This window comes from Choloepus didactylus, chromosome 18 (genome assembly GCF_015220235.1).
Source record: "Choloepus didactylus isolate mChoDid1 chromosome 18, mChoDid1.pri, whole genome shotgun sequence".
NCBI lineage: Eukaryota > Metazoa > Chordata > Mammalia > Pilosa > Megalonychidae > Choloepus > Choloepus didactylus.
Window position 1 is genome coordinate 27,423,367 of NC_051324.1, and position 23,348 is coordinate 27,446,714.

Consider the following 23,348-nt stretch of genomic DNA (forward strand, 5'->3'; position numbering starts at 1 on the left):
AGAAGCAAAGCTACCATGTCAGGCTAAGGATGTGACTCTTTGCTGTCTGTCCGCAGGGTGTGAGGAGCTGCTGAAGGACGTGCTGTCCGTGGAGAGCGCAGGGACGCTGCCTTGTGCACCGGAGATCCCAGACTGCGTGGAGCAGGTAAGAGGTGGGGCGGCCTCGGACACCTCGCTTCCGGAAGAGGTGAGAGAGCCTCCCGCGCCTCGGCCTTGCCTTCTCGGTCTTTCCTTTGCTTTTCCCGGTCAGTGTCTGGGAGGGCCCAGCGCTTCCTTCCCAGTGTCTTCTAGCTTTGAACTCAAGAAGTCATTTTGGGAACAGGATCCAAGAGGCTCCTTGGGAAGCCACAGTCGAGAGTGTTAGAGCTGGGGGTCCTCACAGAGCATCTTTACTCCCCCTTGGTGGGACACTGAGTCCCAGAGAGGGACGGGGACAGGCTTGAGGTCAGCAGCAGGCAGGACTAGAAAATTTCCCGTTTCGTTGTGCCATAAGCCAGAGCTGGCAGGCCCCAATGGCTCTGTTTGACTCTTATCATCACCTAATAGTGTGTTTATTATAAAATTTGGAACAGTTTTTCCAAACACTTGCAGCTTTGTACCTGCAGAGGAACACTGCTTGAGAAGCATGCGTGTGCTGACAATGTCTAAGGTCCTCTACGACAGAGGTACCCCAGGGCTATTTTCTTGGTTTCTCCTCAAGGCCAGCTGCAAAACCTGTTCTCCATCTCTGGTTGGTGCTTCATCCGGATCCCCGAAACATAAGTATTTTCCATTGCCGAAGGAGGCCAGATCCCCAGAGACAATGACACCCTTTTCGGGAGCCGGCTGGGGAGTGGGGTCAGGGTTGGGGTCTCTGGGCAGCGCTGGGTGAAGGGAGGTCTGTAAAGAGGGCCCTAGGTGCTGCAGGCGCCAAGCAAACTGACATTGGAGAAGGACAGGACCCAGAGGTGGCAGAGACCAAAGTGGGGCACCAGGTACAGGCCTCAAGGTGAGGTGGGCAAACCGCAGGGAGCCAGGCTCCAAATGAGAGGCTCAGGGATGTGAGGGAGCCGGCTCCAGGCTGGATGGGCCCAGCTCCTGGGGGGTGAGTGTTTGGAGCCAACCTATGGGACTAGACCAGGGCTGAGGACCCCCAAAGTGGGACAAGCCCTGAGTGCCCAGGAGGTTTCCGGAGTGGGCCCTTCATGGGATGTCAATCAGGAGGCAGTGCGGGGAGGTGGGCAGTGGAGTCATTCACGGGGAGCTGGGTCCAGAACCACTTAGCCAAGGGCTGGCTGTACAACTTTGGGCAAGTTACTTTCACCCCCTGGTAGGCCTCAGTTTCCCCAACTGTAGAACAGGGCTTTTCATACCAATCTCACAGGTTTGTTGTGAAAATTGAAGGAGGAAACAGGCCTTTAATAATTCCCTTCCTCTGCCTGCCATTATCTGGGTGATGAGTGTAAGAAAGTGATGCTGAAATCGCAAGTTCGCATCTTTCGTTTTATTCTTGGATACTGGTGTCAAAGTAAAGCCTGGCCTCTGAGTGCCGGAGGGCAGGGCGGTGCCTGGGAGGGGGGTTGTGCTCCCTGTGGCCGGGGGCTGCCTCCGTGGCCCCCACACTGTGCCCCCACGCTGTGCCCCCCCCATGTTGTGCCCTCACACTTCCAGAACAGACGCTGTGTGGAGGAATGGGGAGGAACAGGTGTGAAGAGCTGGCTTCCAAGCGGGTACTCTTCTTTTGAAAGCAGTTTTTTTTCTCCTGGCTACAAAATCTGGAGGTTATATTTGTTCTTTTATGTCCGGCTTATTTCACGCAACATGATGTCTTCAAGGTTCATGATCTCCCTGGAATGAAGTAATATGAATAAGCAAATTCATAGAGTCACAAACTAGAACACAGTTTACCAGGGACTGGGGAGGAGGTAGAGAAGGGGGACTTAATGCTTAAATTATAGTTTCGATTTGGGTTGATGGAAAAGTTTTGGTAACAGATGGTGGTGATGGTTGCACAACATTATGCATGCAATTAACAGCACTCAATTATTTGAATGCAGTTAAAAGGGGAAATTTTAGATTGTATATATGTTACTAGAAACAAAAATTTTAAAAACAAACAAATGGGAATTTACAACACAAAACGTGAACCCTAATGTAAACAATGGACTATAGTTAATAGTATAATTATAGTACAATTTTAAAACAAGTGTAATTGTAACAACTATACCATATTCATGCAAGGTGTTGATAATAGGGTGGTATATGGGAACTCTGTATCTTATGCATTATTTTTCTGTAAACCTACAACTTCTTTAAAACAAACAAACAAATAAAAACAAAGGAGATCTTAGAAACAAATCTCAGCAAAACGATGAGAAATAGACTAAAAAGTAGTGGAGAGATCATGGTAGCTTATGCATTCATGTAATTTAAGTTATCCATAGAGACTTGAAAATCTTCTGTTCAAACACAGAATTGGTACAAGTTTGCATCAGACAACTTTACTTGCATCTCTTAGAGCTTCGCTGTCCCATGGTTGCCATTCAGCTTTTAAAATGTGCTAGTATGAATTAAGAAATTTTGTCAGTATAAAATACACACTAGAGGTGATGAACGCATAACTATGTTATCATACTGTGGACAGTGGATTGTCTACCATGGATGATTGTATGGTGTGTGAATGTATTTCAATAAAACTGAATTAAAAAAATAAATAAATAAAATAAAATACACACTAGATTTCAAAGACTTAGGGTGAAAAAAAGAATGTAAAACATCTCAATAATTTAAAAGTATTAATTGCGTACTGAAATGAAAAAAATTTGGATATAATGAGTTTGTTCTGATTTACTAATGCTGCCAGAATACAAAACACCAGAAATGGATTGGCTTTTATAAAAGGGGGTTTATTTGGTTGCACAATTACAGTCTTAAAGCCATAAAGTGTCCAAGGTAACACATCAGCAATCGGGTACTTTCACTGGAGGTTGGCCAACGGTGTCCGGAAAACCTCTGTTAGCTGGGAAAGCACGTGGCTGGCGTCTGCTCCAAAGTTCTGGTTTCAAAATGGCTTTCTCCCAGGACATTCCTCTCTAGGCTGCAGTTCCTCAAAAATGTCACTCTTAATTGCACTTTGGGTATTTGTCCTCTCTTAGCTTCTCTGGAGCAAGAGTCTGCTTTCAACGGCTGTCTTCAAACTGTCTCTCATCTGCAGCTCCTGTGCTTTCTTAAAAGTGTCTCTCTTGGCTGTAGCTCCTCTTCAAAATGTCACTCTCAGCTGCGCTGAGTTCCTTCTGTTTGTCAGCTCATTTATATGGCTCCAGTGATTTACTTTAGACCCACCCTGAATGGGTGGGGTAACACCTCCATGGAAATTATACAATCAAAGTCATCACCCACCATTGAGTGGGGCGCATCTCCACAGGAGCACTCAAAGAATTACAATGTAATCAACACTGATATGTCTGCCCACACAAGATTACATCAAAGATAATGGTGTTTTGGGGGACATAATACATTCAAACCAGCACAAGTTAATAAAGTATTATTAATTTTTTTTAGAAATCTGGAGTTTATAGAAAAGCAAAGAGACCCTATCAGTCTATCTCAGCAGCCCCAGATCTCGTTTTCTCTCTGGGGTTTTTAAGCATATGGGTTTTCCTTCCCTGTGCATCAGGTGGCTGGAGCACAGCGATGCGGTGGGCCATTGGCCCGTCAGTGCCCACGGGGCAGTGGGGCTGACCCCAGCTCTGCTCCTGAGACTGGGGTGGGGTGGAGGGGGGCAGTTCAAAGGCCAGCCTGCTGACACTGTGGAGACCCCAGGCCTTGGTGATGTGAACGCGCCCCGCCATGGCTCAGGCTCCTGGAATGTGCTGCCCCAGGCTCCGTTTGGCCTCTGGAGGGGCAAGGTGTCAGCTCCCTGGGCAGAGGGGCCCTCTTCCGGTGGGCCTGGCCTGGCTCCTTGCTGTGCTGCAGCCATCCCCTAGGGGTCAGCTCAGGACCGAGGGAGCCGGCAGGAGCCTGGCACACTACCCGGGCTTGCCAGGTGGCTCCAGGGACGCAAATCTGTACAGTAACTTGGGGACCGTGCAAGGCCCTGGTGGAGGGAGATGAAGCCTTGACATCCCCTCCCCCACCAGACCCTCCCCTCAGGGTGTGGACAGAGACCTCGGACTCCATGGTGGGTCCTAGCTAAGAGGGAAGCGTGTTAGTGTTGGCTGGTAAACAGCAAGCTCCCTGCCCCCCTCGCCCCCTCCCAGGCTCCGTGAGCCCCCTGCTGTCCAGACCTGCGGGCCGATGCAAAATCATTTGGACAGAACTGCCCTGCCCCCTTTTTCTTGAACTTTCTGGGTATCACCCTGTTGGGTCTTCAGAGCCTGTGTGGCCTGGCATGGCAGAAGTTTCATTGAAGGCTTGGGAAACTCAAATTTTGAGCAGGCTGGTGACCAAGCTCCCAGATCCAGGGGAATTGGACACACACTTCCCCACCCTCCCACTGCACCCCCCGGTGTCCTGGGTCTGGGCCCCTGGGTGGCACCCCTGGGCCGTGGTCTCAGGAAATACCCTATGAGTCCCTTGTAAGATGGGATTTGTTCAAAGGGCTGCCAATTGTCCCCACCTTTGGCAACCCCCAGACTATCTGATGCAGGGTCTCCATGGGGAGGGGTATCAGAGGTGTGGGGAGCCCCTCCCTCAGGTGCACGGGTCAGGGGAGAGATGCTAGGAGCTTGGGGTCCCTCAGAGGCCGAGGCGGTGAGGAGATCAAACCTGGCCCCACAAACTCTGTGAGATCCTGGCCCGTGGTTATTCTCCCACGTGGGCTGATTAACAGGGGGCCATAGAACAGTAAGTGCGCCAGGCTGCCTGCCCCTCCTCTGTGGATGCCATCTCAGGGAACCCCCCTAAGCCAGAAGGTCAGTTATCCTTGACGCCCCCACATCCTGCCAGCCTCGGAATCCTCCCTACCCCACTCACCTCCTCAACCCCTCATCACAGCCTTTCTCCAGGGCCTCCTCTTCATCCCCAGCCTTCTCTCTCCAACTGTCTACCCCGAGTTGCCTGGGAGGGTGCTGTCACTCCCCTCTAGAGCCCTTCTGGGACCCCTCCTCACCAATGGGATAAAATCCCCAACTGGCTCCTACCCACTTCTCTGCCCTCTTTCTCACCACTGCACATCTCATACCCCCAAACTGCAAACACCTAACTGCAACTCATTTCTGAAAATACCATGTTTCCTCTTGCCTCTGAGCCTTTGCACAAATGTTTTCTTTGTCCCAGGATGTCCTCCCACCCACTGACACTGGGCTAATGTCTACTTATCTTTTACGACTTGCTTAGTTACCACTTCCTCCAGGAAGCCTCCCCTAGCTCCCTCTGCTCTGCTGCCTGTCTCCCCAGCCGGGAGCAGGAACCTGCAGCTGAGCTCCTTTGCAGCCCTGAGCCCTCGGTCATGGCCTTAGCCTCCCCCTCTAGGATGGCTCCATGTTTGCTCCCCCGTGGCTCCATGCTCACCTTGGGGTGGCCGAGATTGAGGCAAGCTCACCCCCTTCACACGTAGATGGGCACGGCGCCCTCCTCCGCGCTCCTTAGAGCCTCTCTAAGTATTTCCAGGATTAGATAGCAGAAACGGAATCGCTGGGTTTTATTTTTTATTAGATGCTGCCAAAATTTTCTTCCAAAAAGACCGTACCCATTGTATCATTCAATAGTATATGAGGGTGCCCATTTTCTCATCCCTCTTACCAACCCTGGAAGTGATCATCCACCTACTGACATTCCCTCCCCTCCCCTCCTTTTCTCTCCCCTTGACTGTCTGATGGAGCAAAATTCATTATTGCTTTCATTTGTGCCTTCCTGTTCACCACCAAGGTAGACTCTCTTTTCTTTTGTTCACTGACCATTTGGGTTTCTTCTTTTATGAATTGCATGTTCCTATTCTTTGCCCATTGTCAGTTGGGTTGTTTGTATTTTTCTTATTGATTTATCAAAAATCTTTATATATTCTCTCAACCTTTATACATTTTGCTTGTATTTTAATCTTGTTTTTTGGTGTCTTTTTATTGTACAGAACTTTTAAATTCTGATGTAATCATAGTTATTATATGTGATTTATATTTTGTGTATTATTTCTGTCTTGACTACCTCAAGATCAAAACATATTCTTTTTTTCCCCAAATACTTTTTAAAAACTGTTTATGTTTAGCTCTTTGATCCACCTGGAATTTATTTTTGTTTTTTTGGTGGGGGTAGCTACCTGCCTTTGTTATTTTCCACATGGATCTCCGTCTGTCCCAAATGCTGCTGTTGAATAGTTCTTTCCCTACTCTTTTGAAATTTCACCTTATATGCTAAAATGCCATGTAACCATGGGTCTCTTTCTAGTCTCTGGTCTGTTATATTTATCTATTTGTCTACCTATTTCTAAGCCAAATCCACAGTTTCAGTTACTCTTGCTTTATAGTTTGATATCTGATCGGGGACACCCTTTTATGGTTTTTCCTTTAAAAAAAAAAGACATTTTTGTTATTCTTACATATTTTTCTCTTGTAAAATAGTCATTTTCTCAAATCTATTTTAAAAATCCTGTTAGAGATTGTGTTTGAAATTGGATTTGTAGATCAAATGAAGGGAATTGGCTTCTTTACACTGTTGTATGCTTTCATGCAAGAATGCAGTACATCTCTTCATTAATTCTGGCTTTCTTTTATGCCCTTCGCGAAAGTTTTATGATTTTCTCAAATATGCCCTGCACATTTCTTCTCAGGTAGATTAATTTATATTTGAGAGTTTCTACTGCTATTATGAATATGATAATTTTGCTATTACATTTTCTAATTGGTTATGGCTATTGTATAGGACAGCTTTTGATTTTTATATGTTGGTCTTACAATGATAGCCTTACTAAACTCCTTTATTAGTTTTAATAGTTTATTTGCATACTGTTTCCTAACCTGCTTAGTTCTATTTAACAATATAGCCATACTACATTTCTGGATAATTTTTTAATCTTTTTTTATTGAGATTGTTCACATACCATACAATTATCCAGAGATCCAAAGTGTACAATCAATTGACCACAGTACCATCATACAGCTGTGCATCCATCACCACAATTATTTTTTTTTTCAATTTTTAGAACATTTTCATTACTCCAGAAAAGAAATAAACACAAAAAAAAGGAAACTCAAGTCCTCCCATACCCCTAACAATCCCCCTCCATTGTTGACTCATAGTTTTGGTATAGTACATTTGTTACTGTTGATGACAGAATGTTAAAATACTACTAACTGTAGTATATAGTTTGCAATAGCTATGTATTTTTTCATATATGCCCCTCTATTATTAACTTCTAGTTATAGTGTCATACATTTGTTCTAGTTCAAGATTCACTGTTTTATACATTCCCATCTTTTAACTTCCAACTTTCCTTCTGGTGACATGCGTGACTCTGAGCTTACCCTTTCCACCACCTTCACACACCATTCATCACGGTTAGTTATTCTCACAATGTGCTACCATCACCTCTGTCCATTTCCAAACGTTAAGTACACCCTAGATGAACATTCTGCCCATAATAAGCAACCACTCCCCATTCTTTAGCCTCATTCTATATCCTGGTAACTTATATTTCATGTCTATGAGTTTGCATATTATAATTAGTTCATATTAGTGAGACCCTGCAATATTTGTCCTTATTTTTCTGTCTTATTTCACCTCAGTATAGTGCCCTCAAGGTTTCATCAACTCATTTTTTTTAAAGATGGTTTTGTTCACATACCATACATTCCATCCAAAGTAAACAATCGATGGTTCCCTGCATAGTCATGTATTTATGTATTTACCACCATCACCACTATCTATATAAGGACATCTCCATTTCTTCCACAAAGGAGGAAGAGTCAAAGAAGGTAGAGAGACAAATGAAAAAAGAAAGAAACAAAACAAAACAAAACAAAACATGACAGCTAGGAAGCAACAAAAGGAAAGATAGCATTAAACTAAAGTAGAATAAAAAGTCAGACATCACCACCAATGCCAGGAGTCCCTTACTCTTCCCCTATGTCCCCCTCTTATATGCATTTAAGCTTTGGTATATTGCTTTGGTTACATTAAAGGAAGCATAATACAATGTTTCTGTTAATTATAGTCTCTAGTTTGCATTGATTGTATTTTCTCCCCAATCTCGCCCTATTTTTAATACCTTGCAATGTTGACATTCATTTGTTCTCCCTCATGTAAAAACATATTGTGCCTTTTATCACAATTGTTGAGCACCCTAGGTTTCCCTGAATTACACAGTCCCGGTCTTTATCCTTCTTCTTTTGTTCTGGTGTCCCACATGGTCCCAACTTTCCTCTTTCAACCATACTCACAGTCATCTTTGTTCAGTGTACTTACATTGCTGTGCTACCATCACCCAAAATTGTGTTCCAAACTTCTAAATGCTGTCTTTTCCTATCTGAGTGCAGTGCTCCCTTTAGTGTTTCCTGTAGAGCAGGTGTCTTGTTCACAAACACTATCATTGTCTGTTTGTCAGAGAATATTTTAAGCTCTCCCTCGTATTTGAAGGACTGTTTTGCTGGATATAGGAATCTTGGTTGGTGGTTTTTCTCTTTCAATATCTTAAATATATCACCCCACTTCCTTCTTGCCTCCATGGTTTCTGCTGAGAAATCCACACATAGTCTTATCAAGCTTCCTTTGTATGTGATGGATTGCTTTTCTCTTGCTGCTTTCAGGATTCTCTCTTTATCTTTGATGTTTGATAATCTGATTGTTAAGTGTCTTGGCGTAGGCCTATTCAGATCTTTTCTGTTTGGGGTATGCTGAGCTTCTTGGATCTGTAATTTTATGTCTTTCATAAGAGATGGTAAATTTTCATTGATTATTTCTTCCATTATTGCTTCTGCCCCTTTTCCCTTCTCTTCTCCTTCTGGGACACTCATGACACATACATGAGTTTCATGTTGTCATTCAGTTCCCTGAGACATTGCTCATATTTTTCCATTCTTTTTCCTATCTGTTGTTTTGTGTGTAGGTTTTCAGGTGTTTCATTCTCCAGTTCCTGAGTGTTTTCTTCTGCCTCTTGAGATCTGCTGTTCTATGCCTCCATTGTGTCTTTCATCTCTAGTGTTGTGCCTTTCATTTTCATAGATTCTGCCAGTTGTTTTCTCGAACTTTCAATTTCATTATACGCTTCATCTCTTTTGCCATATCTTCCCTAAACTTCTGAATTGGTTTAGCATTAGTTGTTTAAATTCCTGTATCTCAGTTGAAGTGTAAATTTGTTCCTTCAACTGGGCCATAACTTCGTTTTTCTTAGTATAGGTTGTAGTTTTCTGTTGTCTATGCATCTGGATTCCTTGGTTACCCTACTCAAGTTTTCCCAGACCAGAATGAGCTCAGGTCTCAGAAGGGTGCAGTAGTATCCGGTTTCCCTGAAGGTGTGTCTTAGAAGATTGACACACCCTGTGAGGCCTCAAGCCACTGTGCTTTTCTGCCCAGCAGGTGGTGCCTGTCAGCCTGTCACTCCTGGCTGGTGTAAGGAGGTGTGGCCCATTGCTGTTTTCCCCCAGGCTCTGAGGTCTGGTTCTGAATGGAAGGCGGGTAGTAAAGCTGGGCCCCACCCCTTTCCTCTTAGAGAAGATACACCCCCTAGGGAGATATCATTTGCATTTTAATAGTCTCTCTGACTCTGCTACCTCCATCCTTGTCTGGGTCAGAGAAATGGGAACTGAAATTGGCTGCGGCTTTCTCCACTGAGCTGAAAAAGGGAGAGAAATTCCCCCTTCAGGGCCAGTCTGCAGCTGCCCTCAGTTTCACCCGTTGGCCAGAGACAGCACCTGGTCCTCTGGGCTCCCCCTTCTTCCACGAGAGGTCCTCGGGCTCTCCAAGGTCAGTCGATACTAAAAGCCTCTGTCTGCTTGTTGGGGATTCATAGCTTGAATTGAGCAGTCCACATTTGTTAATGAAAACCCCAGTTGGGGCTGGACTGAACTATATTCACTCGCTCTGGGAATGCTGCTTTATGCCACACCGAGGTTTTGCAGTTTGGGCTGCCATGTGGGGAAGGGGCTCTCAGCTTGGATCCGCTGTTTTTATTTACAGATTTTATGCTGTGGTCTCGGTTATTCCTCCCAATCCAGGTTGGTGTATGATGTGTGGACAGTCACATTTGTCTGTCAGTAGTTATTCCAGATTATTTACTAGTTCTTCCTGGTTGTTTATTAGTTGTTCCAGGGGTACTAATTTACTTCCACTCCTCTTTATGCTGCCATTTTCTTCCTCTCATGTGCCAGTTTGAATGTATTATGTCCCCTAGAAAAAACCATATTCTTTGATGCAATCTTGTGGGGGCAGACATATTAGTGTTTATTATCTTGGAATCCTTTGAGTGTTTCTATGGAGATGTGACCCACCCAACTGTAGGTGATAACTCTGATTAGATAATTTCCATGGAGGCGTGGCCCCACTCATTCAGCATGGGCCTTGATTACTGGCACACTGTATAAGCTCAGACAGAAGGAGTGAGCTTGCTATAGCTAAGAGGGACACTTTGAAGAACACACAGGAGCTGAGAGAGGAGCTTCACCTTACATAGACATTTTGGAGATGGCCTTGGGAAGCAGACTTTTGCTCTGAAGAACTTAACAGAGGACAAATGCCCCAAGAGCAACTATGAGTGACATTTTTGAGTACTTGAAGCCTAGAGAGGAATGCCCTGGGAGAAAGCTATTTTGAAACCAGAACTCTGGAGCAGACGCCAGCCATGTGCCTTCCCAGCTAACAGAGGTTTTCCGGACACCATTGGCCATCCACCAGTGAAGGTACCCGATTATTGATGTGTTACCTTGGACACTGTATGGCCTTAAGGCTGTAACTGTGTAACCAAATAAACCCCCTTTTTAAAAGCCGATTCGTTTCTGGTGTTTTGTGTAATGGGCAGCGTTAGCAAACTACAACACCTCATTTCCGCATAATTTTTAATGGCTACATAATATTTCATCATATGAAGATAACCATTTTTTATTTACCAGTTCCTTATTTTTGGGCACATATTTTCTTAACCTAATTTGGGGTATTTACAAAAGCAGTGTAGTGATCACCTTTGTAGCTAATTCTTTTCCTACAGCAATGATCACTGCTTAGGATAAATTAGTGGTTGGCAAATTATAGCCCATGGGCCAAATCCTGGCTCCTGTTTTCGTAAATAAAGTTTTATTGAAACACAGCTACGTGCATTTGTTTGCCTATAGACTGGCTGCTTTAGCACTAAATGGGACAGAGAATGTATGGCCTGCAGAGCCTAAAGTAGTTATTATCTAGCCCTTCACGGAAATTTGCTGACCTCTGGGATAAATTACTATAGCTGGAAACCATTGCATCAAAAGGATACAAAATCTTAACACTTCCAATACACTTACCAAATTCTTCTCCAGGAAAGTTGTATCAATTACTCTCCCCTCAGGATTGTGTCAGAGTCCTACTGTCCTTTTGATACTGGGTGTTACTGATTTTTTCCAATTTCAAAAGCAACAACTAGAATTCCTTTCTTGGGTTATAATATAGTTCAACTTCTTAAATTACATTTTTTTGGCCATTAGGAGTTCTTTCTTCATGAATTACCTACCCACATTCTTTCCCCTTGTTTCTATTGATGTGTCCATTTTTATTAATTTATAAGAACTGGAAGTGTTAACTCTTTGATGTATGTTACAAATATTTTTTCATCTTGTCATTTGTCTTTTAATTTTATGACTGCAAAATTTTAATTTTTTGTAGTTAATTTATCAATTTTTCCCTTCATGTTTTCTGCCTTTAGTAATGCTTAGAAAGGCCTTCTCATCCAAGACCATAGACTATTATTTTATTGTATTTTATGTGTTCGATTTTTATATTTAAAGCTTTAATCCATGGTATTAATTTTGATGTCCAGAAGGAAGTAAAGATCCAGCTTTAGTCTTTTCCCGCCAGCTCCTCTGACCCTCCCTCCCACCCACCTCACCAGCTCTAGAACCAGTAGGTATTTGCAAGGCTGTGCTTAAGCAGGTCCCTAAGACAAAACTAATGGGGTTCGCTGGGAGCCCGAACTTCAGCCTGAACCCAAACTGGCTCTTCTGCTCATACTCAGAAGGAGCTTTGCCAAACCCCAAACTTACCGGAATGGCTTTGGGACAACCCACCCTGTGTTTCTTCTCTAGAACCAGCCGGGGGTAGCTTCCAGCCTTGAAGGTCCAGGCCCCCCATTGCTTAATTTCATCCATCCCAAAGCAAGCATTTCTAAAATCACTTACAACAACAGCACTTTTAAGTTCTAAAAGTACTTCTGACAAACAGAGCTCAGATTGAGCTGTGCGGGCGGAGGTGTGGGTGGAAAGCCTGGGAGGGTGTTTCACAGCTCAGAGCGGGGGTGGCCTCACTTGATCTTTCTACTTATCTGTGGCCCCACTATTGTGTGTGTGTGTGTGTGTGTGCGTATGTGTGTCTTCCAACAGCCCTCCCCCCAAAATAAAAAAGTAATTTATAGACTGCAAGCCTAAGGGTTTCTGTGAGAATAAATAGGGCATCTTTGGCAGTGGCTGGTCCCTGATTACTTCAAGGGTGGATGGGACAGGGCAAGACAGAAGTAGAAGCCCTTGTTGTTTGATTCCCCCACCTGGTCTGCCCTGGGCCATCTGTTCCCCACCTCTGCCTCTTGCCACCTGGTTCCTAGGACAGCCCTGTGCTCTACCTCCTGCCTAGCCCGACCTGGGCTCAGTTCACACAGGTCTTTAGAAGTTAGACTCCCAAAGTTAGAGCTTGATGAACCTTTAGAGAGTGGCTTCTTATATGTTAAAGGTGAACAAGAGGGAATAGTTTGGGTTTTATTACCCTGTAGGATATTAACCAGTTTTGCATCTGACTTTGTAATCTTTTTCCAGCATTCTTTCTTTCACTGGCTGTATTTACTTTGATTTATTCTATTCTTCTTTGAACCAGCTATTTTAACCCACTGGATCCCTCACTAATGAGTTAAATTTTTGACACAGGCAACTGTGGGAAAACACACACGGACACACAATCACCTAAGGACCGATGTTAGTTCTCAGAAACAGCAGAATCTAAACTACCAGTTCTCAGCCCTGGCTGCACTTTGGAATCACCTGGGGAGCTCTAAAAAAATACTGATGCCAGAGTCCCACCTTCCAGAGATTCTGATTTAATTGGGCTGGGGAGAGGGCAGTCATCTATTTTTAAAAGCTCCCCAGGTAATTCTAACGCACAGCCAAGGTTGAAAACCTATTGTCTAAAACAGGGGTTCTCAAACTTTGCTGCATGTTAGAATTACCTGGGAGTTTTTAAGTCTCTTAATGCCGGGCCACCCCTTAGACCAATTAAATCAGGACCCCCAGAAGTAGGACCCAGGCGACAGTATTTCTTTAAGCTTCCCAGGTTACTTCATGAAGCCATGACCCCTGCAATGCCCTGGGCTCCGGCCAGCTGACAGCACTTCCAGGATGAAATGCCAAAGGCCTGGCAGAGCGTTGGAGCTCAACAAAGGTTGGCTGCCGCCTTCTTCTTTTTTTTTGTTTTTAAATTCCGTTTTATTGAGATATATTCACATACCATACTTTCATCCACAGTATACAATCAGTTGTTCACAATTCCATCATATACTTGTGCATTCATCACCACAATCAATTCCTAAACATTTTCATTGCTCCAAAAAAGATAAAAATAAAAGTATCAAAGAACACCCAAAACATTCCATCTCCCTTCCCAACCTACTCATTGCTTTTTAACTTTATACATGTAGCCCCCCTCTTAAAAGTTTTATATGGCCAGGTTACGCTTATCCATTTATAAAATATATCATTGAGCTTTTTTGTCTGGAATGTGGTTAAGTTACTTGGAAGTGGTTTGATCCTCTCTGGGATTCTTTTTTCTTTAATCATATTTTTTTTATCGTAGAATATAGCATATATACATAAAAATGATAGCTTTCCAAGTGCAATTTAACAAATAGTTAGAGAGCAAATTTCAAAGAATGTTATAGGTTACAATTCCACAGTTTCAGTTATTTCCTTATTATGAAATATAACTGTGCCGGTTTGGAAGTATTATGTCCCCCAAAACACCGTGTTCTTTGATGCAGTCTTGTGGGAGCAGATGTATTGGTGTTGGTTGGGTTGGAATCCTTTGACTGAGTGTTTCCATGGAGATGTGACTCAATCAACCGTGGGTGAAATGTTTGAACTATTTCCATGGAGATATGGCCCCTGCCCATTCAGAGTGGGTCTTGATTTGATCACTGGACTCCTATATTAGAGCTCAGATAGATGGAACTCAATGTTGCAGCCAAGAGAGACATTTTGGAGATGGCCATTGAAAGTAGACTTTTGCTCATCCAGAGTTTGCCTGGGAGAAATTAAGAAAACACCCCCAGATGCCTAGAGAGAAGCATCCTGGGAGAAAGCCGTCTTCAAACCAGAATTCCAGAGCAGACGCCAGCCACGTGCCTTCCCACCTAACTAAGTTTTCCAGATGTCATTGGCCTTCCTGCAGTGAAGGTAACTTGTGTTGATGACTTAATGTGGACATTTTCATGGCCTTCAGACTGTAAATTTGTAACCAAATAAATCCCCTTTATAAAAGCCAATCCATTTCTGGTATTTTGCATAACAGCAGCATTAGCAAATCGGAACAAGAACACATATACCAAAAGGTAGTGTCCTTCAAAGTATTATTTAACAAGTAGATATATAGGAAATTTCCAAAGTTATGAGTTATAGTACAATAGTTTCAGTTATTTCCTTATTGAAATATAATGTATATACAAAAAGGAATATATAACATATATATACAAATCTTAAATGTATATACAAATCTTAAAATATAAATCTTTGTGTGTGTGTGTAGATACACATATATATATGTATATATGTATATATACACACAAACAAATCTTAAAAACTCTCAGGTAATTTTGTATATATATGACATATATACAAAAAGGTATAGCTTTCAAATTACAATTTAACAAGTAGCTATAGAACTAATTTCAAAGCATGCTATGGGTTACAGTTCCACCATTTCAATTTTTTTCCTTCTAACTATTCTAATACCCTAGCAACTAAGAAAAAAGAAAATTATATAAAGATTTAGTATTCATAATCTTTTGTTAAATTCCATCTTGTCTGTTGCTACCCCTTCCTCAGTTTAATCATTTTCCTCATCTTTAGAGATGTCTAGGCAGTGACCACCCTAACCTGTTCATGTTGAAAAGGGGTGTCAACTTTATGAGCATCTACTTGATGTTCTTGAAGAGGCTATTGCCTCTGGGTTTTGGGACTCAGCTGATATGGGAGCACTCTGAAGGATTTAAGTTTCTGACAAAGTTAGTGAGTGAAACTTTTATACAGTCTCAGATAGGGATCCAGTTATTCTTTAAGGTTTTCAGGACTACTGTTGGCTTGAGCTTATCATACTGTGGTCATTTGGCATATCTAGGTGAAACTTGCGTAGGAGTAACCTCCAGGACAACCTCCTGTCTCTATTTGAATTCTCTTAGCCATAAAACCTTATTTTGTTGCCTTTCTTTTCCCCTTTTTGGTCAAAAGGCATTCTCAATCCTTCGATGCAGGTCAGGCTCATTCCCGGAATCCATGTCCCACATCGCCAGGAAGATTCATCTGGGGGGAGAGGGGAGGGTGTTGAATTTATTTGCAGAGTTAGGCTTAGAGAGAGAGAGTCCACATTTGAGCAACAAAAAGAGGTTCTCTGGAGGTGTCTCCGAGGCATAATTACAGGTGGGCTCAGCCCCCTCTTTACAGCCATAAGTTTCACCTGAGCAAGAATTTGACAGGGGATTGCGAATACTGAATCTATGTGTAAATATATATATACATTTTAAGATGTTGGGTGTTGGAATGGCTAGAGGGAAATGGGTGAAGTGGCAGAACTATGACCCATGGTGTTCTTTGAGATTTGCTCTATAGCTGTTTGTTGGGTTGTACTTTGGAAGTTGTCACCTTTCTGTATGTATGTCGTTTATCACAGTGGGGAAGTGGCTGGGATTGTGGAGCTGTGGCCCGTGGCATTCTTTGAAAGTTTGCTCTCCGGCTACTTGTTGAATCGTGCTTTGATGGTTGTCTTATAAACTAAGTCAATATCGAGGGTTGACTTATAAACTAAGGGGTTCCTAAGTTCACATACCATATGTTATATCCATGCTAATCCATCCATATCTCACATTTCATCACTTAGTTGTACAATCCTCATCACTCTGCATTTTAAACAATTCTCATGACCCAAAACATCCCGTAGCTCTTGTCAGCCCTTAATTATTTGTCCAATACTAGCATGGTGTTCCTATTAATTATAGTCCCTAGTATTTGGCTGCTTTCTTTCATGCCCCTGTAATCATCCTTAGGAGAGAGCGGGTTGGAATTGCAGGGTCCTGGCCCCAGGCAGCCATTCCCCATGGGATGAGACTGCCTGGATTCCCAGGCTCAGGGCGGGAGCATTCTTGGATGTTGCTAATGTATTTTCCTTCAACCTGGGGAACAAACTTTTTAAGGATAATATTCCTGTATGATTAGTTTTTAATAATTTTTTAAAATAAACTATGGATATGAAATAAAATGCCATGGTTGGGTCTTCAGGGAGGGTGGTAGGGGACAGCTGTGCGCAAGGGGCACTGAAAAGCTCTTCCCAGGCGTCAATTTCACTTGAAGAATTGGGGGAAACATTTTCTAACCTTAGAACAAACATGGAATGTAATTCACATACATTTTATTTATTTATTTTAAAATACTTTTTTTTATCGTGAAATCTAACATACATACAGAACAGTGACAACCATCAAAGCACGATTCAACAAGTAGCCAGAGAGCAAACTTTCAAAGAATGCCACGGGCCACAGCTCCACAATCCCAGCCACTTCCCCACTGTGATAAACGACATACATACAGAAAGGTGACAACTTCCAAAGTACAACCCAACAAACAGCTATAGAGCAAATCTCAAAGAACACCATGGGTCATAGTTCTGCCACTTCACCCATTTCCCTCTAGCCATTCCAACACCCAACATCTTAAAATGTATATATATATTTACACATAGAGTCAGTATTCGCAATCCCCTGTCAAATTCTATCCTGTCGCTTCCCCTCTGCTCACCTACCTTCTCCATCTTCAGGGGTGTCTAGGCAGTGATCACCCTAACTTATTCATATTGAAAAATGGTGTTGACATTATGGGGAAGGGGGCTGCATCTGGTTGATGTTCTTAAAGAGGCTGTTGCCTCTGAGTTTTGGGACTTGTCTGGTATAGGAACACTCAGTTGGATTTAAGTTTCTGAAAAATAAACTTGGTGAGTGAAACTTTTTTAGTCTCAGATAGGGACCTAGGTATTTGGGGACCACTGTTGGTTAGGGCTTGGCATGTTGTGGCCATTTGGGGTTCTAGTTAAGTGTACCCTCCAGGATAGCCTCTCGACTCTGTTTGAAATGTCTTAGCCACTGTAACCTTATTTTGTTACCTTTCCTTTCTCTTTTTTGGTCAAGAAGGCATACAATTTTAAAGACAAGAAAGAAGACTTTTAAAAATGCTTTACTTCCTGCTTGCGCTGTGTCCCACTTCTGGCTTCTACCATGGGCCCTTTCGCTTTCACTTTATGTAAAGTATTTCTATTATTGCTGTTTTATTGTAATAAAATGAGAGCAATGTCCATTTTAATAACAAACTGGCCTTGGCACAGGAGGGGGATGTGAGGGGAAGACAGAGAAACCCACCCTGGCCAGCCCGACTGGGACGTGTTCCATGGGTAGGCTCTGCGTGTGACGTGGATTTGCCTCCTCTCGCGCTGGCCTCACAGAGGCTGAATTCAAGCCCCTTTGTCTGGAGCTGCCTTGAGCCCACAAGAAGTTCTTCCAGGTCCTCACCAGACACTGCTAATCCTCCCCCCTGGCTGCTCGGGGTCCTGGAACCGGCTCAGGCGGACTGAGGGCAGGGTCTGCTGAAATTCTCCCTCTGTGTGTCCTGGAGCCGGTTGCTTCACCTCTCTGAGCTGACACAGCACATCAGACGTCTGCATGTCTGTGCGTGTGAACTGCCTGCCTTTTGGGGTTGTCTGTGGTGAGGAGGACCTAGGATAATGTCTCTGAAGGGTCCCGAAGAGAATGGATCCCCCAGCACATGGCAGCCAAGGTCATTGTCTTCTCACCACCACTGAAAGCGCAGAGGGGAATTGTCAAAACCTCAGGTGACATAGAGGACAAATTCCCTCACCTCCCATTCCCGTTCCCACCCACACACCCGCCCGATGTCCCTCCTGGGATGGTGGAAGACACTCATCTGCTCCCGAGTGCTGGACCCCAGCCCCAATTCCTACCCCAGGCCGCGTCACCTGCTGGGCCATGTCCCTTCGCCTACGGATCTGATATAATAATGGTTATCTCGGGACAGGCAGAACCTCACTTGACCTCATATCCCCTTTAGCATATATTTCCTCCAAAGAATTGCCTGATTCCCTTTCTCACCTTCCTTGCTCGCTTCTCCATCCCAATCACAAATCAGCTCCTCAGTTCCTCTGAAACACTTCTCATGGTCACCAGGGGCTTCCGTCTTGCCAAATCCAAAGATCAGTTCCGGGTTCTCATTTTATGGGAGCTCTCAGCAGGTGCTGGCAGCCACCCCTCCCTCCGGGGGACTTGTGTTCCCCGTAGCCCCACTGGCTCCCCTCTGCCATCTCTGGCAGCTCCCCTCAGTCACCTTTGCTGACTCCTCCCTCCTCCACTCCCTTTACCTGGCGGAGGGTCCCACGTCCCCTCCTCAGCCCTCCTCACCTGCACGCACTCCCGCATGAGCTCCAAACACACTGTCACATGGAGGGGCTCCCGCCCGTAAGATCTACCCCCGTCCTTGCCTTTGGCTCCAGACTCCAACCACCCACACCACACTCCCTCTGCACTGATGCCTGGTGGGCGTTTCACACACGTCCAAAACAAAACCCATCACAGGGTCCCAGGGAAGGGGGCGAGGTTGGGGAATGGAGCACTGACGCTTAATGGGTACAGGGTTTCCATTTGGGGTGATGGAAGAGGTCCCTAATGGGTGGTGGTGATGGTAGCACAGCACTGAATGTAACAAACAGTACTGAATTGTATGCTTGGGAGTGGTTGAGATGGGAACTATTATGTTGTATATATGTTACTGTAATAACAAAAAGAAAAAACCTAAACCCTTTGATCCCACTTCATGCTCTCCGCCCCAAACATGCTGTTTCTCCCAGGCTCCCCCACCGCAGTGAGTGATACTCCATCCTGCAGGCAGCTCAGACTTAGAAGTCAGCCTTAGTCTCTCTCCTTCCTTCCACATTCATCCCGTCAGCAAGGCCCGTTGGTTTCACTCACTTCCAAGATATGTCCTGAGCCATCCACTCCTGTCGATCTCCCGGGTTACATGGCCAACCCCTAAAGCCTGCGGATCTCCTCCCCTCTACGCCCGGCCTTCTGTCTTGCCCTTCTGTGTTCCATCCTCCATACAACAGCCAGTATTCTTTAAACTCTTAAATCAGGTCCTGTAACTCCTTTGCTTGAGACCCTCCAGTGATCTGTCATGCCATCCCCATGAGTCTCACTTTCCAGCCACACTGGCCTTTTTCTGTTGCTCAGTCCCCACCCCTGCCCCCCACCCCCAAACTAGTTTCTGACCCAGACCCTCTCTCTGCCTTGCTTGCTGTTCCCTCTACCCGGAAACCTCACACCTCAAGTGTTTGCACAGCTGCTCTCACAGCCTTCAGGTTCCACATGAGTGTCACCTCCTCCAAGAAGCCCTCCCTGACCACCCATCTCAAGGAGCCCCTCTGTCTGCCCCCCCCAACACCCCGCTTCTTTTTCTGCAGGGTACGGTCCACTGTTTGCTGCAGTCCTCATCGTCCGTGTGTGTCAGTCTGTCTCTCCCAGCAGACTGTCAGCTCTGTGAGGCCAAGGACTTTGCCTGGCTCACCCTCTGCTGGGTCCCTGATTCCTAGCACCATGCCTGGCACAGAGGAGCTGCCAGTACGGGTTTGTTGTGGAAGTGGAGAGTGGATTTCAGATGTGGAAATGGGGAGGGTCGACTCTGTTAGCAAGGGTTGGGCTGGGCTCCGGCCTCACAGGGGCAGACGGGGCCCTCCTGGCGCCAGCTCAAAGGCCATGAAAACCACCTGCCCCAGTAGCCTGGGGGCGCTTAGAAAGTTGCTGAAAGGGAGGTGACCTGATGCTTTGAGACTCTACACGTGGCCGCTCACACTTTAATGTTTGGGGGATCTTATTGAAATGCAAATTCTGATTCAGCAGTTCTGGGGCAAGCCTGAGGCTCTGCATTGCTAATGAGCCCCACCCCCCACTGGGGGATGCTGAGGCCACTGTGGGCCAGGGACCACCCAGTGAGGGGCGCTGCTGGAGCCGATTCTGTCCCTGACGCTCAGGTCCTCCCCCATCCCACCCTGCCCCTTAAATATCCTGGGATGAGGGTTTTCCTGGAAGGGCCCTGCAGGGTCCCTTCTTTGCTCCGTCTCTCCCTCCCCCTCCACCCACCAGCAAGTGTTGTTTCTAACAGTTGCTGTCACCTCCGCACGTGGTGAGCCCCACTCGGTATCTGTCTTCACATTTTCTCTACCGAGACAGACAAGACAGAATCTCTGCCAGCAGTTGTACTCGCCACGTGCTTCTGTCTCCTTTCGTTTTTCTCTTCGCCCTTGATTATTTAAAGCAGGCTCTTTGGGGAGCTGCAGCTAGCAGGAGTCAGGCCCGTCTCGCTGACCTGGTTGGAAATTAGAGCCGCTGCCGTTTGGTGGCATTGCAGAGAGGTCTCCATGCGTTCAGTCTGGGGAATCTGGGGAGTCAGTCGGCACATGGGCACAAACCTGAGGGGTCCTGGAGACCAAGGGTTCATTTAGACTTGGGGAAAGCATGGGCCTTGGGAGCTGAGGGTCCTGGGTTTGAATCCTGCCTCTGACACTAGCTGAAAACCCAGAGCAAGTTACTTAACCTCTCTAAGCCTCACTTTATTTGCTAAATGGAGATTATAGCTGGTGTTTGTCTTACAGGGTTATGATAAAAATGAAACATGAGAATGGACGAAAAGCACCTAGCACAGTGCCTAGAAAATCATGGAATTCCTCCGTTTGGAATGCATAGATTGTAAAAATATGTCTTGATCAGTTGAAAAAGAATCAGCCTTTTGCCCCAGGGGTGCTGACAAGTGAGGCCTGTGACCCCTGGCCCCTCCCACACCGGGATCCTCCAACCTCCCAGCAGAGGACTGGAGCAAAGGGAGCTAGAACATTCAGCCCCCAGGGCATTACCGAGAACCAGGCCCAGGCCCTCATCAGGTCTTTCTCACAAGAAAACTACACCTTCCTGAGCCTGGGGGAAAAGGTGCAAGCATTTTTTTTAGTGAGATAAACAGCCCTTCCCATGCTGAACCATGCTACACTCTGATTCACCTGACTGGGAAAATGACAATGGCCTAAAATGGTATAAACACAGCATAAAGTTTGGTTCCTGAGCCCAGCCGGAAACTCACCGCACGGAGAACACAGTGGAGGTCCCAGGCTAGTTGGCGATTTGCCCCAGGCCTCTTTATTAGCACCACACCATGAAAGAGCAAGAGGAGAACTGAGCTGTTTTGCCATGTGAGGATGCCCTTCCCCAGCGCCCTGCCTTGCACACCCATCACCCTTGCTATAGACACTAAAACCGAGAGGTCCCCTCAGACCCCTTTTGACCTCACGGAGCGGGGAGTTGAGCTTCCTCTCCAAAGGTATGCGTGTATGCCAGCACCCACGGAAAGCCCAGTCCCATGAGTGATATTGGAGACATGCTAACCCCTCACTCCCTTAGATTTTCCATTCTCTCTCCTGGTATCAAGTTCCATGTCAGAAAGCGCTGTGTTGCAGCCCGTGAGGGCTTTGCCAGTCCAGAGGCCAAAGAAGACACCGGCATTTTCTGATACATGAACCTTTATTCAGGACTTGCTTACAGGGGGTTGCTGTGGAGAGATCATGACGGCTCTCTCTCACCGGGTGGGTGCAGCATCCGCAGGCAGACAAACTGTGCACTTAAAGAGGGCGGCCGAGCCAGTTAAAAGGGTTCAAGACAAAGACATTCCTAAGGGTACGAGAGCCTAAGTGCAGGAACAGGGTCTTGTGACATGGAGGGGAGGGGGTTGGTGCAGGGAGGAGGGGAGGATCATAGGATGGGGCCACAACAGCGACAACATTTTAGGGATTCAGGAAGCAGATAAACTAGATTAACATTTGAGCCAGGAAGGTAGATGAATGCTTATTCAAATCTGGGTGTAAGACTTTACATTTACGTCTTGCTCCTTTGTAAGACCAAGCGTTTCTCACCTCCTGCCCACTTCCCATTTTAAAGTTACATTTTAAGGTTAATTTATAGTTTTCTGCTCTACTGGTTTACAACGATGATAGGTTAAACATTAGCTGCCCAGGTTGCGCAGACTGCTGTGCGACCAGCCTCCGCAGGCCTGCTCTGTTCAGGCCAGGGGCTCCTACACACTGTTTAATCTTACCTCCTTGCAAGAACATCTTCACTGACATATATTTTGTTTTTATTTCCTTGGCTCAGTGTAAAACAACCCTAAAAAGAATATTTCTTCAACTTCCTTAAAATTGCTACTGAAAATTTTATACAATCTGTCATCCTTTGTTCTCTGATCCAGTACTTTCTTTTCAGAATTTTACAGCAGGAAAAAAAAGTCCTCCGATGAAATGATATACTTCTTCCATCAGATGATAAGAATTATAATATAACTTCTTGCTTTCCCTTTTATGTTTTGGCAGTTAGAAAAGTTAGAATTAATGAGATTGGGGAATGAAAAAAATATTTTTCACTTTAATTATTTACCTCTTTTTTCCTTATGGTATATTTATTTTGTATTTATTTTATCATTTATTTTTATTTTACCTTGAATGTCTTTTGTTGTAAATAATTTCACATATCTTGGAATTGAGGATTACAAATTGTTAAAAATAAAGGAATACATTTGTAGTTACTATCCATCAGAGAATAGCAAAATTAATTAGCAGTGTCCACATTGACCCTTCTGTCCTCAGCCCAGTTTTTTGGTTCATAAATTTAACTGATGGCTGCTCTTCTCACTGGGGTTTGCTGAACCCAACAGGGGATATCCTCCGTTAATGCCTTATATTCATCCTACTTCCCAAGGTGAACTGTTGAAACACCTAGAAAGCTAATGTCATAGTATCCATGCTCCAAGTAAATCCGTGACTTGCTTGGAAATAGAAGTTGTGTATATAATCTGCACAGGTTCTGATCACTTATGGACATTTACCATTGTTCCGGTTTGCTAATGCTGCCA

The 23,348-nt window shown here is 44.9% G+C and overlaps 1 protein-coding gene across 1 annotated transcript in view; it reads left to right on the forward strand.

Annotated features, from left to right (window-relative positions):
* Nucleotides 1–23,348, forward strand: part of RAB11FIP4 (RAB11 family interacting protein 4) — a 125,071-nt gene that overhangs the window by 37,861 nt on the left and 63,862 nt on the right. The window contains exon 3 of the mRNA XM_037808866.1: nt 57–145. Coding sequence (XP_037664794.1) covers nt 57–145 — 89 coding nt within the window. The remainder of the gene's footprint in view (nt 1–56; nt 146–23,348) is intronic.